Source organism: Saccharomycopsis crataegensis, assembly GCF_037102585.1.
Source record: "Saccharomycopsis crataegensis DNA, jcf7180000000084, whole genome shotgun sequence".
NCBI classification, from domain to species: Eukaryota; Fungi; Ascomycota; class Saccharomycetes; order Ascoideales; family Saccharomycopsidaceae; genus Saccharomycopsis; species Saccharomycopsis crataegensis.
In genome coordinates, this window is record NW_027043829.1 from 1,939,192 (window position 1) to 1,954,495 (window position 15,304).

At 36.9% G+C, this 15,304-nt stretch overlaps 7 protein-coding genes across 7 annotated transcripts; 5 read left to right on the forward strand and 2 right to left on the reverse strand. All coding sequences in view use genetic code 12, as the record gives it.

Annotated features, from left to right (window-relative positions):
* Positions 1-72: 72 nt before the first annotated feature.
* UTP5 (Utp5p) lies at positions 73-2,460 on the forward strand (the record flags this gene model as incomplete). The annotated part of the gene is made up of 1 exon (XM_064997449.1): positions 73-2,460. One exon carries the CDS (start codon positions 73-75, stop codon positions 2,458-2,460), a length of 2,388 nt encoding a protein of 795 aa, XP_064853521.1.
* A 961-nt stretch (positions 2,461-3,421) lies between these two features.
* On the reverse strand, positions 3,422-4,876 carry DASC09_038510 (uncharacterized protein; the record flags this gene model as incomplete). The annotated part of the gene is made up of 1 exon (XM_064997450.1): positions 3,422-4,876. One exon carries the CDS (start codon positions 4,874-4,876, stop codon positions 3,422-3,424), a length of 1,455 nt encoding a protein of 484 aa, XP_064853522.1.
* Positions 4,877-5,410: 534 nt separating this feature from the next.
* On the forward strand, positions 5,411-5,753 carry DASC09_038520 (uncharacterized protein; the record flags this gene model as incomplete). The annotated part of the gene is made up of 2 exons (XM_064997451.1): positions 5,411-5,558; positions 5,668-5,753. 2 exons carry the CDS (start codon positions 5,411-5,413, stop codon positions 5,751-5,753), a joined length of 234 nt encoding a protein of 77 aa, XP_064853523.1.
* Positions 5,754-5,771: 18 nt separating this feature from the next.
* DASC09_038530 (uncharacterized protein) lies at positions 5,772-6,152 on the forward strand (the record flags this gene model as incomplete). The annotated part of the gene is made up of 1 exon (XM_064997452.1): positions 5,772-6,152. One exon carries the CDS (start codon positions 5,772-5,774, stop codon positions 6,150-6,152), a length of 381 nt encoding a protein of 126 aa, XP_064853524.1.
* Positions 6,153-7,225: 1,073 nt separating this feature from the next.
* DASC09_038540 (uncharacterized protein) lies at positions 7,226-8,445 on the forward strand (the record flags this gene model as incomplete). Its single annotated transcript, XM_064997453.1, has 2 exons — positions 7,226-7,301; positions 7,409-8,445. The coding sequence occupies 2 exons, from the start codon at positions 7,226-7,228 to the stop codon at positions 8,443-8,445; spliced, it is 1,113 nt and encodes a 370-aa protein (XP_064853525.1).
* Positions 8,446-9,446: 1,001 nt separating this feature from the next.
* DASC09_038550 (uncharacterized protein) lies at positions 9,447-11,382 on the forward strand (the record flags this gene model as incomplete). Its single annotated transcript, XM_064997454.1, has 2 exons — positions 9,447-9,905; positions 9,991-11,382. The coding sequence occupies 2 exons, from the start codon at positions 9,447-9,449 to the stop codon at positions 11,380-11,382; spliced, it is 1,851 nt and encodes a 616-aa protein (XP_064853526.1).
* Positions 11,383-14,476: 3,094 nt separating this feature from the next.
* Positions 14,477-14,956, reverse strand: DASC09_038560 (uncharacterized protein; the record flags this gene model as incomplete). Its single annotated transcript, XM_064997455.1, has 1 exon — positions 14,477-14,956. One exon carries the CDS (start codon positions 14,954-14,956, stop codon positions 14,477-14,479), a length of 480 nt encoding a protein of 159 aa, XP_064853527.1.
* Positions 14,957-15,304: the final 348 nt, after the last annotated feature.

Sequence of the window (15,304 nt, forward strand, 5' to 3'; positions counted from 1 at the left end):
GCCCATTGAGTGCTATCATTAGGCGATCATAATCCATTCTGTTTGTTCTGTGGTTATTCCTGACTTATTACCATGAGCTCCGAAATACAGTCATCGTTTGATCCTTCATGCTCGCTTTTTGCTAGTGTTGTCACTGCTTTAAGTTCTCATAAAGTTCAAGTGCAATCGGTGAAAAGTTCTTCATCTTCAAAGCTTTCCACCAGTTTCTTGTTGGATAAAGGAGTCTCTGTCAACTCTTTAGACTGGGGTTATGTATCTGGACAAACATTAGAAAACTTGATATTGATTGTGGGGACATCTGATGGTAAAATCTTACTTTATTCCCCGGTCAACAACTCTTTAGTTGATACTTTGGAAGATGACATTTACACTGATGCCATAGTTTCCGTCCATTATTCGAATCTCAGCAATTCTGTATGGTGTATCAACGATGCCAACGTGATCATTGAATATAGCTTGTCTACTTTTAAGAAAAATAAAGTGATCCCAAACATTTTGAAACAAGATACTATAACAAACGATGCCAACAAAAGTCATAACGATGAAAGCTTACAATGTATAAAGTTGATTAATTTCAAAAACTCGCCTCACTTATTAGTGTCTTCCCACAAAGTTTACCTATATAATATCAAAAAGAAGGAAATTTCCCACGAGATTTCTAATCATATCACCACTATCACCGATTTAATTTTGTTCAATGATGATTATTTATTGACCTCCGCCAAGTCTGATAGATTTATTAACATTTACAATATTTCCAACAATTTCAAGCCAGCGAAGGTTCTTGTTACCCAATCCAATGTCCAGAATGTTTCTTATGGCTCAATTCCAAACAATAAGAATAGCGTGGTTTCGGTAGTCACCGAGGATGGGATTTGTGAAATATTCTATAATCCTTTGGAATCTAATTCAAAGGCCAATTCAGGCAAGAGTGTTATTGGTGATGGTACTACAAGAAGAAAGAGAAGACAATCCCAAGGAAGCTTATCGAGAACTTCTACCTCTAAAATCAAGATTTCTAGACCGGAATCAACCATGATCAAAGAAGATGCATTGAAGTTGCTTGACAGTATTGTGTTGAACAACCAAGTTATAATAACGTGGTTGGAAAATGCTACTATTCCTTACTTTGATAATCTTGGTTGGTACGATCAAGCATCAAACTCATTTGGATTCGCGGAATCGATAGTGTTAACTAAGGAAAAACCCGTAGTCACCCAAACTAAGCACGCTGATTATGGTCATGATGTTGCTGCCGCTAAATTATACAGTGAAAACAATGTATTTTTGAACGTTGGTGACAATTATAGAGATTTGGATGAAGACAATGAGGATGCAGACACCACTGGTAATGCTGGGTTTGAATATTTGAAATATAGAGTAAATCAAAATGCCGACGATGACAGCATCATGAACGAAACCACTTTGAACGAAGATCCAGATGAAACTTTAGGGGATAAATTACAATCCATGAACCCAAACTCCAAAGCCTTGAAAAAGAGAAATACTTTTATCAATAATGAACGAAACTTCAATATCGATGCCACTGGCAAAAGTTCCAAGCCAACCACTGGGTCATTGACCATAATTCTTTCCCAAGCTTTAAGATCCAATGATTATTCGTTACTTGAATCTGTATTGAGCACCAAAGATGAGCAAGTGATCAAACAAACTGTCAAGACCTTGAATTCTGATCTTGCAATTGTTTTGTTGGATAAGTTATCCGAAAAGTATAATTTTGTCTCTTCCGTTGCATCCTCTACAATTTCTTATCAAAAGCAAATACAATTGAATCAATGGATCAAATGGGTTTTGATTATACATGGCTCTTATTTGAAGCTTAATGAAATCAATAGTAATTCTTCCAATAAGCAATTATTGAAGAATTTATCGTTCTTGTTGAGCAATCTTAACAAGAAGTCTGCCCAATTATCCAAGATTTTGCTTTTGCAAAGCAAGATGAATGTGGTATTTGAAAAAATCAATTATAAAAACGAATTGTTGAACGATTTCAACTGTGTCAGTGAACCTTTCAAGAGAAAGAAAAACAGAGACTTGATTGTCCGTTATGAAGAAAACGTTGATGATCAAGGGGATGATGAAGATGAAGAAAGCGATATTGAGTACAATGAGGAATTGGATGATGCGGATCTTATGGACGACGGTGAGATGGATTATGATGATGATGATGAAAATGATGATGATGAAGAAATGGTGGATGATTACGTAGAATTGGAAGACGACAGTGATGATGAAGAAATTGAAACTATTACTCCATCAAAGAAAAACAAAGATTCCTTGGACGATGAATACGGAAATGATGATGTTGAAGTAGGAATAATCAGGGATGAAGATGAAATGGTTGATAGCGACGAAGAAGAAAAGGAAGAATACGAGGAAAAGATTAAAGAATTGAAGAAAAAATCAAAGTCGAAGTCAAAATCTAAATCCAGAAAATGAAGAATGAAGAATAAAAAAAAAAAAAACGATAAATTTTCACTTATTTACTTTTTTAGCATTTTTCTTTTATTTTATTAGCATGTATCAACAACCCTTTCTTGTTTTTTCCTTGAAGTTCATATTGTTCTCTACTAGAGTTCATTCGTCCACGTATAATAATAATCCTTTTTTTTTTCATTCTTTACCATTACTGTAAAAGTATCACAAAAGAAGAAAAATATTTCCTCTCAGATATTTGAGTTCTGAACAGCAGTTACTTTTTTTTTCCTTTTGTGTAGTGATGATTTCAAGTTCAGTGAGTCAATAGCAAGTTTTCTGGATGCTCAAAATCTATCTTTGAACAATTATAAAAAAAATCTGAGTTTCCCCAATATCACCAAAAACCAAACACTTTGGCGCCATCTATTTCTAGCACCACAGGTGTTACTTCCATTGCTTCGGCTTTCACCGTTGTCAACGGCACTCCCTTTGCCTCCACGGGATACGTTTCACAAATCATAGATCATATACTTTACCACAATTCTGTGCAGCATCTTATGAACATGTGTACGCATAGATCCGAATTAGGTAAAAGGGATCTAAAATATTTCTTTGTACTTTTGGCATTAGCAATAATTGGGTATTAACAACTGAAAACTCCTGATCTATTGTGATACTATTCGTGGCATGTATTGTGATTCGGTACGTACTACTGAAATAATGGAAAGTATTTTTTATTATTGTTTGCCCAAAAATGGAAAACAAAAGTTTATATAGATGCCAGTCCCAAACTGTTTGCAATAGAATATGAGATAATTAAAAATAACTAAAAACAAAAAAAAACAATAGTAATAATAATAATAATAATAATAATAATAATAGTAATAGTAATAAGGTCCCCATGCAATAAACAACAATTAAAAAAAAAAATGAATAACAAATATGTAAAACAAAACGACAAAATAAATACATAAAAAAAAATCTATGAAATTTTTAAGCTATTTCTTCCCTCACTCAATGTCTCCCCCAGTCTATTATCACCAGAAACATGAACTGATGACATTAACTCAGCTATGTCCATCATATTTTCACTAGTTATCCTCGGAGACTGCAGTTTTCCATTCACAGTGGTTTTGTACTCCCTATCACAAGCTTTTCTGGTATCCTTTATTATTCCATCTGTTGGGGAAAGAGGTATTATACTCTTATCAGCTCTTTTTCGTGAAGTTTCCATAACAATATGACCGATGACTGTGGAATTGGAAGAAGCAGAAATTGATCGGTTATCCAAATGATTCTCTGATTTGATACTACCAGGTGGTGCGGCGCACTCGTCTTCTTCCGCGATTGTGTAAGTGAAATCATTCGAGAACTTTGAGTTTAAGGGGCTGAGTGCCGGAATGATAGGTACTGGAACTGGCATGGATATTGGAGTTGGGCCATCTTTAGTTTGCTTCTTCGGAGGTATTGGTGGAGGAGGAACTGCATTTTTCGCCGCCATGGATTTTTGTGCTTGGTATTGCCTATAGTTGTCCTGTAACTGAGACTGTTGATAAGGTGCAGATAACGCGATTGGCCTTTTTCGTTTTTTCGGGGTAGGAAACTTTGAAGGATGGGCTTGAATTGGAATATTGTTGACACATTCACAAATTGGATGGCTATTTCTACCAGTATAAGGCGCGTCCATTCTGGGTATGTCGTTAAAACCGTAATCTTTTGGAGGAAGTGATGGGGGGATATCACTATTGTAGGAAGAAAATGAAGGCTGAGAACTGTTATCATGAGGAGGTTTTGGTAGTTTGTAGACGTGATAGGAAATCGGAATTGGTGGCTCAAGACCCACAAGCTCCTGTGGGCCTCCAATTTTGATATAGTCTTTGATAAATTCAATGTTATCGAAAATTTTATCATCGGTAATTCCTTGAGTTTCTTCCAATTCTTTGTAGACTTCTTGCCATTTTAATGAAATAATAGAATCACGAATGCTGCTGCTATTGAGGAGGTCTTTCTCAAAGCTATGACGATGATGACTGTTTCTATGCTTCTTGTGGCGGTATTTTTCTTTATTGACGACTCTTCTGTACAAAAGATTGGCTTCATCGGCGTCTTTGAACATAAACCCCACAAACAAAGACAGTTCGATCTCAAAACAGTGAAAGAAAGAAGTTTCTTTACGATAATTGAAATCCCGGGGTATCTCTAGCTCCCATATTACCCCATCATCATTAGTTAAATCTACAATCTTCAACCAGAATTGCCCTCCTTCAATCAAATGCTCCACTAGTAATATCGCGCCACGTAATGTGGACTCTTTGTATTCATGGGAGTCTTTAGAGGAGAGATACAATCGGGTCTTGGTTCCGCAAATTATCTTGAACCTCTTCTTGGGTAACGCATTTTTCACTTTTACCTTATCTTCGGTGCTCAACAACCCCATGTTGTGGCTAGGCTTTACGGTATTCTGGCCAGCAGAAGTGAATGGCTATTGACTGGACTGTGGTGACAATAAGAAGAAATGTGAAGATGCAACCAACTTTTTTGCCAATCAGCTATTTTTCATCTTTTTTTTTTTTTTTTTTGGTGCTTGGTTGGTTGGTGTTTTGGATAAAGGGGGCAGAGGTAAAACACATTCCTCGAATATGTGGTAGTTACAAATATTGTTTCGCGGCAGCATTTGGAGACTTAGGGCCACTGCAGTCGGCTGCAAAACCCTGTGGTAACAAAAGGGGATTCGAGCCAACATCGCATACGCACCAAAACCACAAAACCCTACGCCACAAAAACAGAAATCCAGGAAATGGCAGTGAGCCTGAAACTTCGCCATAGGCTCTTATTAAATTACCATTGCTACAGCCATCAGATATAAAACACAGTGCCCTTCAGTAACCACCTACACCCTGCTAAAGCAATTTCAGAAGATTCTCCAAAAAGTCGGGGTTTGCGTATCCACAAAATATTGACATCAAAGATAATGCTACTTCATCATCAGGCCTACAGACATGGGCCGTTTACCAATAGTAATTACAAAAAATATCCAGGGGTTTTCAAATCATCTGATTTCAACCAACCCAATGTGAACAAGTTTTATGGTGATGCCCATTTCACAAAAGAAGAATATAGTACGCTTATGTTCAATTGTGAGTAGGGGATGGATATCTGTACACGAGGAGCATTAAACATGTACGCCCAAATTTCTTATTATTGTTTTACTAACTTCGAAAATAACAGTGGATGAAGAGTTCAGGAGCCCGGTGCTCATATTGGAGGATGTTTTAGCCTTCAATAGGAACTCTATTGCTGAAATAGACAAGTAAGGTTACGGACTCGTCATGATGGCCCTTTCCCTTTCTTTCTCCGACGAGAGAATTTTGAGAAACTTAACTAACACAGGCAGTGTGCTTAATCTCCAAGTATATTTGAAAAGCTGCGACTTTGCTGATCTCAAATCATATCAGTTCATGGTGGCTTTAAGAAATGTTCTATTTGAGTTGAGAACTGGGAATTATATTTTTGATTCACAACATCAATGGACTCAGGGGAGTATTAATCATCAACACTTCATTCACAAAGATGCGGTTGCTCGTTTGAGAAGTTATTATAGAAAAGAGAAATTAGTGGGGTTTTTAGACAACATGTTACAAATCAGTTTGAAAGAAATTTGGTCGGGGGAAGATAAGGTGTATGATTTTGAGTTAGTTAAATCCATTTGTTAATGTGACTATTTTTGTTTCGTCTCAGTGTGGAGACACTGTCTCTGATTTACACATTTCAAAGGCTAATTTCTCGACTAACCATTTATTGTGTCCAGGGGGAGTGTTAACTAACCTGGGTAACATTTACATTACGCCAACCTAAGGGATCGTAGTTCCAAAACACAAACACAAACAAAACAAAAAAATTATAGAAAAATTTTACAGACAGAAATACAGGAAAAGAGTAGCTTGATAGAAGTCAATATTACAGTTTGAGGTGTCAGGTGTCCCCATGATCTTTTGTGTCGGCCAATTGGACCTAGTACGAGCAGACATATATTTTTGCCTTGGCTCTCGATTCTGTAACCACCATAAAATGCAATTCAAGTAATGTCCGTATTATTACCAACTTACGCTTGTACTGCTACATCCATGTAAAGAGTGTTTCGACTTGGGCCATCTGTAACAGCCCCACAACAATTATCACCCAGAATGGTCTTTCTACCCGATGGTACCCCCTGCGGGTATATACGGGAAGAAGGAAAAGTCGCCGGCACTTTCCAAAAATAGAAAGGGTATTGTGGTCACGCCATTGATGCTTCAGAGTACATATTTCCACACACTGTTCTTCGCGAGGACCCCTCCACATTGAGCCCGCACTAGATGAGAAAGACTCAACCACATCCCTGTTGTCCTACGTTGGTGACTGGAAATCGAGGAGTGTTCTCTTTAGTTAGTCACTGTTACCTCGGTTTCCCTTAGTCGACTTCTACAGTTTGAGTGAATTCTTTCTCTGACCACCTTTTTTTTTTTTTTTTTTTTCGAGAGCGCCTACCTTATTGGGCCTTGCACTGCTTATCTGACCAGTATGATTGGCTCTCTGTTGCTGTAGCAGGGTGACTCACTGAACGTGACCCATTGCGAGATGACCATTACCCGCCTTTTTAGGTGGCCCGAGGAATGAAACTTTTCATGTTCGTATATATAGAAAGGAAACTACACCTGCAAAACACCGCCAAATTCTTGAGAAGATTTCTTTTGCTGTTGTTGTTTAATTGCATTAGCCCATCAATAACACCAATTCCTATAGCACTATGAGTTCTCTTGTCGAAAACACTGCCATCTTGCAGAAATACACTAACTTGCCTCAAAATGGCAGGGTCATTGCTGGTAAGTAGAAATTGTGATCGTTGTGGGTCATAATTATTCTTTTTTTGATTTGCAATTATTTGATTTCGATTTTGTCAGACGACTAACATCCTTTTTTTTTTTTAAAGAATATCTCTGGATTGATGCTGAATACAACATCAGATCCAAGGGTAAGACCTTGTCCAAGAAGGTTACTTCTCTTGATGATCTTCCAGAATGGAACTTTGACGGTTCTTCCACTGGTCAAGCCCCAGGTCACAACTCCGATGTTTACTTGAGACCAGTTGCTTACTACCCAGATCCATTCAGAAGAGGTGACAACATTATCGTTTTGGCTGAATGTTGGAACAGTGACGGTACTCCAAACAAGTTCAACCATAGACACGCTGCCGAAAAATTGATGACCGCCCATGCTAAAGAACAAACCTGGTTTGGTCTCGAACAAGAATACACCTTGTTCGACAACTTGGACAATGTTTACGCTTGGCCAAAGGGTGGTTTCCCAGCTCCTCAAGGTCCATACTACTGTGGTGTTGGTACTGGTAAGGTTGTTGCTAGAGATGTTATTGAAGCCCACTACAGAGCCTGTCTCTATGCTGGTATCAACATTTCTGGTATCAACGCCGAAGTCATGCCTTCCCAATGGGAATACCAAGTTGGTCCATGTGAAGGTATCTCTATGGGTGATGAATTGTGGGTTTCCAGATACTTGTTGCACAGAGTTGCCGAAGAATTCGCTGTCAAGATTTCTTTCCATCCAAAGCCATTGAAGGGTGACTGGAACGGTGCTGGTTGTCACACTAACGTTTCTACTGCCAACATGAGAAAGGAAGGTGGTATGAAATACATTGATGAAGCCATTGAAAAGTTGGCCAAGAGACACAATGAACACATTACTCTTTACGGTGCTGACAACGACCAAAGATTGACTGGTAGACACGAAACTGCTTCTGTCAACACCTTCATGTCTGGTGTCGCCAACAGAGGTGCTTCTATCAGAATTCCAAGATCCGTTGCTAAGGAAGGATACGGTTACTTTGAAGACAGAAGACCAGCTTCTAACATTGACCCATACTTGGTTACCGGTATCATGGTTGAAACCATTTGTGGTTCTATCAGTGATGTTGACATGTTCAAGGAATATGGTAGAGAAACTTCTGATTAGATTCTTTTTGTTTCATTTCTACTTTATTACTGTTGTCAATGATTGTTTCTTCTTCTATTATTTTTTTTAATGTTTGATCCTTTTTTGTCTACTCTAGACCCCTATTAACCATTGCGGTTTTTATCTATATAAGTTATTTACTTAATTTAAAACGAAAAAATGTACTTTATTTTTAAAAAATTACCAGCTTAATTTGTTGGTTTAATTGTTGTTGTTTATTTTATTTTATTGAAGTTTCTCATTTGAGGATCTGTAACTAACATAAACCGTCAAATACTCCATGAATAAAAATACGAGGTTATTCCAAATTACCAGTCAGACGGACATCTTTTATGAATTTATATCCGTATCTTTTTAAATGGACTATGACAGCGACTATTTCCATTATAGTAGATAACCAGGATGACTCTGCTGTCACGGGAAAATGGGTGGTTGATTGATTGGTAATCAAAATGGGTGGTTGATTGATTGGTAATCAACCACCCATTTTCCGTAGTTTCCTATTGCTGCAATTGGACGAGGGCAAATTCTCACCAAAAGTTTCTAAATAGCTGTTCTGGATGTTATAGTAATAAAACGCTAAGAAGTACATATAAGTATATTTAAGTCTATATTTATCAATGTAAGGTAGAGTATCTAACATATTGGCAATAGTCGAGTTTTTGACACCTTTTTCCTCGGATTATTCTGTTGGGGGGTGGGGAAGATCTTTGAAATCCCCTAATTTGCTGCTTCTCGTTGCTTGTTATACCAAGATACTCCTTTTTTTTTTGTGTGTGTGTGTGTGACCCTCGTGATTGATTATCTCACAAAGTGTGTGATGATCGCAACAACAGCAACATCACACACAGTCTTGCAAAGTGTGGCTATCACTGGAGGAGATCGAAAACAAAAAAAAAAAAAAAGGCGCAAAAGTGTGGCTAGATTGACTGCTGCTGCAAGTGCACACAATGATTGCCTATATATAAGCAGCGACAATTCGTCCCCCTTTCCCTTTTTCTATGTTCTTTAGTTGGCTACTCTTTCTCATCACTCAAGATTATTTATTTATATATATAATAATAATAATAATGGTCAACTTGCCGTGGTTCATTCCCCAAAAGAGAAACGTCGTTGACACAAACGACTACGAGGTGATCGTTGCCGCTGACAAGTCCGACATCACAGGCTTACAGGACGGATTCCCAACGTTTCAAACCAACGATGGCAAATTCGTTAAAGTCAAAGAATTCAGAGATGAATCCAAGAGACCATGGTGGAAGTTTTTTGATGAGTTTGAATATCGTGAAACCACTAGCGCTTCAGAAGCCCACAAATGGTACAATTGGTATGAACCAGGAACCAGTGCGGCGGAAAAGAAGTTATTGTGGAAGTTGGACATCCTAATTGCTTTTTACTCCTTTCTTTCCTATTTCTCCAAGTTTGTCGACCAGACCAATATTAATCAGGCATATGTCAGCGTATGTTAATTACTATTTTATTTTGTTTGTCTGTTTGTGTGTTTTTTTTTTGAGATTTGTTACTTACTAACTCACGTATTTTTAGGGAATGAAGGAAGACCTAGGAATGAAGGGTAATGATTTAATCCATACCCAAGTGCTTTTCACCGTTGGTACAATTATTCTTGAAATCCCAATATCCTACCTTTTGCCTCGGATCCCATCAAATTATTTGCTCTTTTCTGCCGAACTTGGTTGGTCAGTCTTTACAATTTTCACTTATTCTGTCAAATCAGTACCGGCATTAAAAGGCCTCAGATTTTGCACCGGGTTCTTTGAAGGTGCATTTTTCCCGACAATCCAATACGTTCTTGCGAGTTGGTATAAAACTTCTGAAATTTCCAGAAGAGGTGCTCTTTTTTATTCTGGTCAATTCTTGGGGGTCTTGACTGCTGCACTTATTCAAGGTGCGGTATACGATTCAATGAACGGGGTTGACGGTTTAGCTGGCTGGAGATGGTGTTTTATTGTTGATGGTCTCATGTCCTTGGTTGTTGCTATCATTGGTTTGATAGTTCTCCCAGGTACCCCATTCAGTTGTTACTCAATTTGGTTAACCGACGATGAAATTCTTTTGGCCAGAAAAAGAATGTACGAAAACGGTACTGATAGTTCAGATCAAGCTAAATCATACTTTGATAAAGAAACTTGGAAGAAGGTGTTCAGTTCATGGCACATTTATTTGTTTGGGATCATGCAATTCTTGGGTTATAACACAAATAACACCTCCAGTGGGTCTTTTGTCCTTTGGTTGAAGTCGCTTGATAAGTACTCTATTGGAAAAATTAATAATTTATCCGCTGCTGCCCCTGCGGTTGGTATTTTGTACATAATTATTGTGTGTTTTGGAGCTGACTTGACCAGAAAGCGGTTTGCTTGGATTGCATTTTCTCATGTCATGAATTTCGTTGGTAATTGTATCTTGTCTATTTGGGATGTTCCTTCGGGGGCCAAATGGTTTGCATTCCTCTCAAGTTATTGGTCTTGGTCAAATTCTTCGGTGTATAATCCAATGATTTATGACTTCTATAGAGCCGATAATAATGTTCGTTCCATTGCTTGGAATCTCATTTATCTCTTTGGATTACAATCTTCTGCCTGGATGAATTTACTCGTGTGGCCAACCGTTGAAGCTCCGCGGTTCAAGACAGGGTTTTCAGTTTGTGCATCGTTCAGTCTTGCCTTCATTTTCTTTTTGATCATTTCATACTACCTTTATAAGCGTGATTCGCGAAGAGAAGCTCTTGAGTTTGGTATTTATATTTACAACAGCAATTATGAAGGGGTTCCTGAATTTGTTAAGCAAAATGGCGATAAAGCGGCTGGGAAAATCACATCCGATAGTGATAGTGAAATCAGTGAAAATGGGTCCAGCGATTCAAAAGCCTCTAAGGATTTGAAAGAGGTGGTTGAAGTTCGTTATCATGATGAATTGTGAAAATGCTATAAATTCATATCCTTTAAATTTTTTTTTTTTTTTTTTCAATTTTTTTTTTAGTTATGCCCCGCTCTTTTTTTTTTGTTTTTCTTCACCATAGACGTTTGTTCCTGATCATGTTAATTTATAAAATTTCAAATAAGATTATGATTTTGGTATTTCTCGCCAAATTCAGTATTTTGTAGTGGTACAATCAAAGATCTGTTAAAAAGTGTTCAAGTTTTCGCGTTCGATAAATCATGCTTTCTGTAGACATGGCATATTGCATGGACAACAGAAGCCTATGTTGATGATTAGTAGAATGATTGATTGCAATGGAAACTAATGTACATGTTGGTAGTCGTCCAATCCGGCAATAGGGACTACGATCCGCACAACAAGTATAGTTAATACCAAGGTAATGGATTATTTCTGCACTATCATACATAGTACGATTATAGCCACCCTACTTTCATCCTATTTTGTCGTTCTTATTTTTTATCGTTGACAATTCTTAACCCCTTATTATGTTAACTCATAATAATCGATGAATTATTCACCCATTTTATTTATATTAAATAATCATATACCTTACTGTGTTTATACCTGCAGAAGTCAGTGTTATAGCAAGTTGTTATATCCCGAACCATTCGTTGAGTTGTGAGTTCATCAAATAGCTAGAGACTAATTACTGTGATAGCTATTTGACTTCTGTTAATACTATAATCAACGCGAGATCAGCGAAGATAAGTAATATTATAGTATAAGGAATAACCCTTCATCCTTATTAGTATTATTCGTTGTTCCACGTGATTACCGAACCAACCATCATTTACTTATCTGGGTCACACTATTCGGTATTTTAATAGTTGTTGTTTTTTACGCGTAAGTTAAGTTTCATTGAATTTTGTTTGACTAGTCTACACTAATGGAATTGTTGAAATTCTTGTTTGAGGAAAAATTTCTTTTGGAATGACGTGTTGTGCGGTCCTGAGATTGACTACAATAGTACTATGTACGATAGTACATTTCCATCATTTGATTGCTACAAGATGACTGAAGATGATTATCATTATTATAAATGACAGATCCTGTTCTTCATTTATCAACTGATATTTTGTGATTGATTTTTTAAGTTTTAGAAATTATCCTTCATCATTAATCCTAGTGACATTCTACAATATGAGTATCAACAAGGGGATATGATTATATAGTACAAGTATATAAAAAGATGTATCTTACCGTAAGTTAAGAGAGGGGGCGGTAATATAACAGGTCGATAACCTCGACTATACAGCCCCTAGTCTTAAAATTATAATCATTGCCACTAAGCAAGCATTTTAAAATGTCCAGAAAGAGTTTCTATTGAGGATAAAATAAACGGTGTTTCCCCAGATTCATTTAGCATTAATGTTGAATCTGACTATAGCGCGACGATAACTACAAATAACGATGTAATAATATAGTAAAAATAATCAAGCCATTGCTGGCGACCTTGGAGCCTAATCACCAGAGCATATGTGTTGAAAGCATTTACGTTGTTAGATTTTTTTTTTTTGGCGTGTCTTTGCTGAAAGCATACACGTCAATAACTTCCTTTAAGTGTTGGAAAATTTCCAAAAAAATGATTTTCTTAAACTTATACAAAGCGTAAAGTGAATTTCTTCCTGATACAACAATCATAAAACTTGGGGCTAAACTGACGCGTAAGCTAGTAGTGACCAGACGCGTGCATGTATGTGTTTTTGCAAGTGACATAATGGAAACGATATTCACAAGAAGTTTACTGTATAATTTCATTTTCTAAAATATATATTGATAAGAATCTTTCAAGAAGAAGCTAAGCCGCAATAATCTGCCAGTTTGAAGGGATATCTCTATTCCTTCCACAATCCATTTTTCAGAATCTTTTGTGTATTTATCTGATTGTCAATTGAGTATTACCTCTGACACTGGTTCGATGCATAATTATTTTGTACTTGTAAATCTGATATTTTTCTATAAACAATCTTCGTATGATCATTTAGAGTCGACCATATTTGCTAATTAATTATTTACTGACATCCCCCTTATCGTACTTCTACTAATGTTTTAGTTTTTAAACTCTTTTAAATCTCACTAACAGATGAATTACGGAAGGAATATTAATAATAACATACATTTAGAAACATCTATTTTACAATATTTATGTTCTGATTATTAGTTTTTGTTTATATTCATTTTAATCCTATCAGATCTACCAAGGGATACATTTTATTTTTTTTTGTTCAAAATAACACAATCCCCCTCCCCTCTATTGGCTGTAAGAAATACTAAGTAGAACCAATGAAGCGGCATCTTCATGGTTAATTCAGGTAAATATATTAATTTTTAATTTCTTCCATGATAAATAAAATCCAGTCTTTTTTTGGAATTAATTTCACAACATGTAGGCTGCTTTACGATACTTGAGATTCACTACTGTGTTGCATTGCTTTGGAATAACGCGAAATTTTGAGTATTAGTTGAATAAGCAACCTCCAAACCGTTGAAAAATGAAGCACAAAGAAAAAGAAAAATAATAATAACGAAAGAAAGAAAAGTACATGTGGTTAAATACAAATACAAAAATACTGACCATGAATTAATGATACAGATTCTTAAAAATTCTAATATATAGTGTATAGTATATTTATAAAAATATCTTGAAGGAAGTTCATTAATTATTTTAAATAGATGATTCGCAGAAATAATGGTTCTTAGCAGTTCTTGAATAATAACAAATGATTACAACTGAATGATATTCGCTTAAAAATAATATTAAAATATAAATAGAACTGAAGAAATTTGAAAGAAAACAATTAAGGAGAACCCGAAACCGAAAAGAAAGAAGATATTTTGTGAAGAAAGCTAAATTACAAACGCAAATGGAGAGGTGATCAAAAGCAGCAGAATGATGAAGAAATCATCTTCTGTGCCGGATTGTTTCAATGCCATGTTAGATGGACAAAGAACTTGAGAATCGAAGTACTAGCACTACCATTTAAGAAAAGATGGAGTGAAAAGTGAAAGGAGAAGAGTAAATTGAAATGGGACCAGTTGTAAGGTGAGGGTGGATGTTTCAGTAGAAGCACGATTACAACAACAAGACACCAGCAAGACCAGCAACGGCAACGGCACCAGCAGCCAACTTGTTAGCACCACCGGTGGTGATAGAAGGTTCATCGTGAGTAGTGCTGTTGCTGGTTGGGTGGTGAGTTGGGATGGAGGAAGAAACGGTGGTTTCTGGAGGAGGGGTGGTGGTACCGTTAGTGTGGGTTGGTGGGACGGAGGTAGAAGATGGGAGAGAAGTAGATGGGATGTGGGTAGAAGATTCTTCTTCGATTGGACAGTAAGTGGTGTATTCAGTGACGGTACCTTCGATGGTTTGGGTGATAACAGTAAGACCGGTGGTTTCGACTTCTTCGTGACACTTGTCTTCCTCACAAGAAGTGACAGTGATGACAGTGGTGGTCATACTGTGGGTGGTTTCGGTGGAGGTGATTTCGGTGCTGTTGATGTAGGTAGCGAAGGCAGCAGAGGCCAAGAAGGAAGAGAGAACAACTTTAGCGAACATGGTTAATAAAGGGTTTGAAGTTTAAAGCGAGTGGAAAGAACAAAAGGATATTTGTTTGATTGTTTGATGATAATAAAAAAAGAGGTGATAAAAGTTGGTAGTAAGATGAAGGAACACCCAGGTATTTATACAGTGGAAGGCCAAGTCTGAAAGAGACATCACAACAACAACAGCCAGAAGAGGTCAGTATAGTAAGAGACTACTCTATGCACACATGCATGCATGAAAAAAAAAAAAGAAAAAAGAAAAGTGACGGCTACTATTTATAAAATCTGTACAAACATAGACACCAGCTAGATCGCGACCTATATTTAGAACATTATGACGACAGGCTATTGGGCTGTTGTG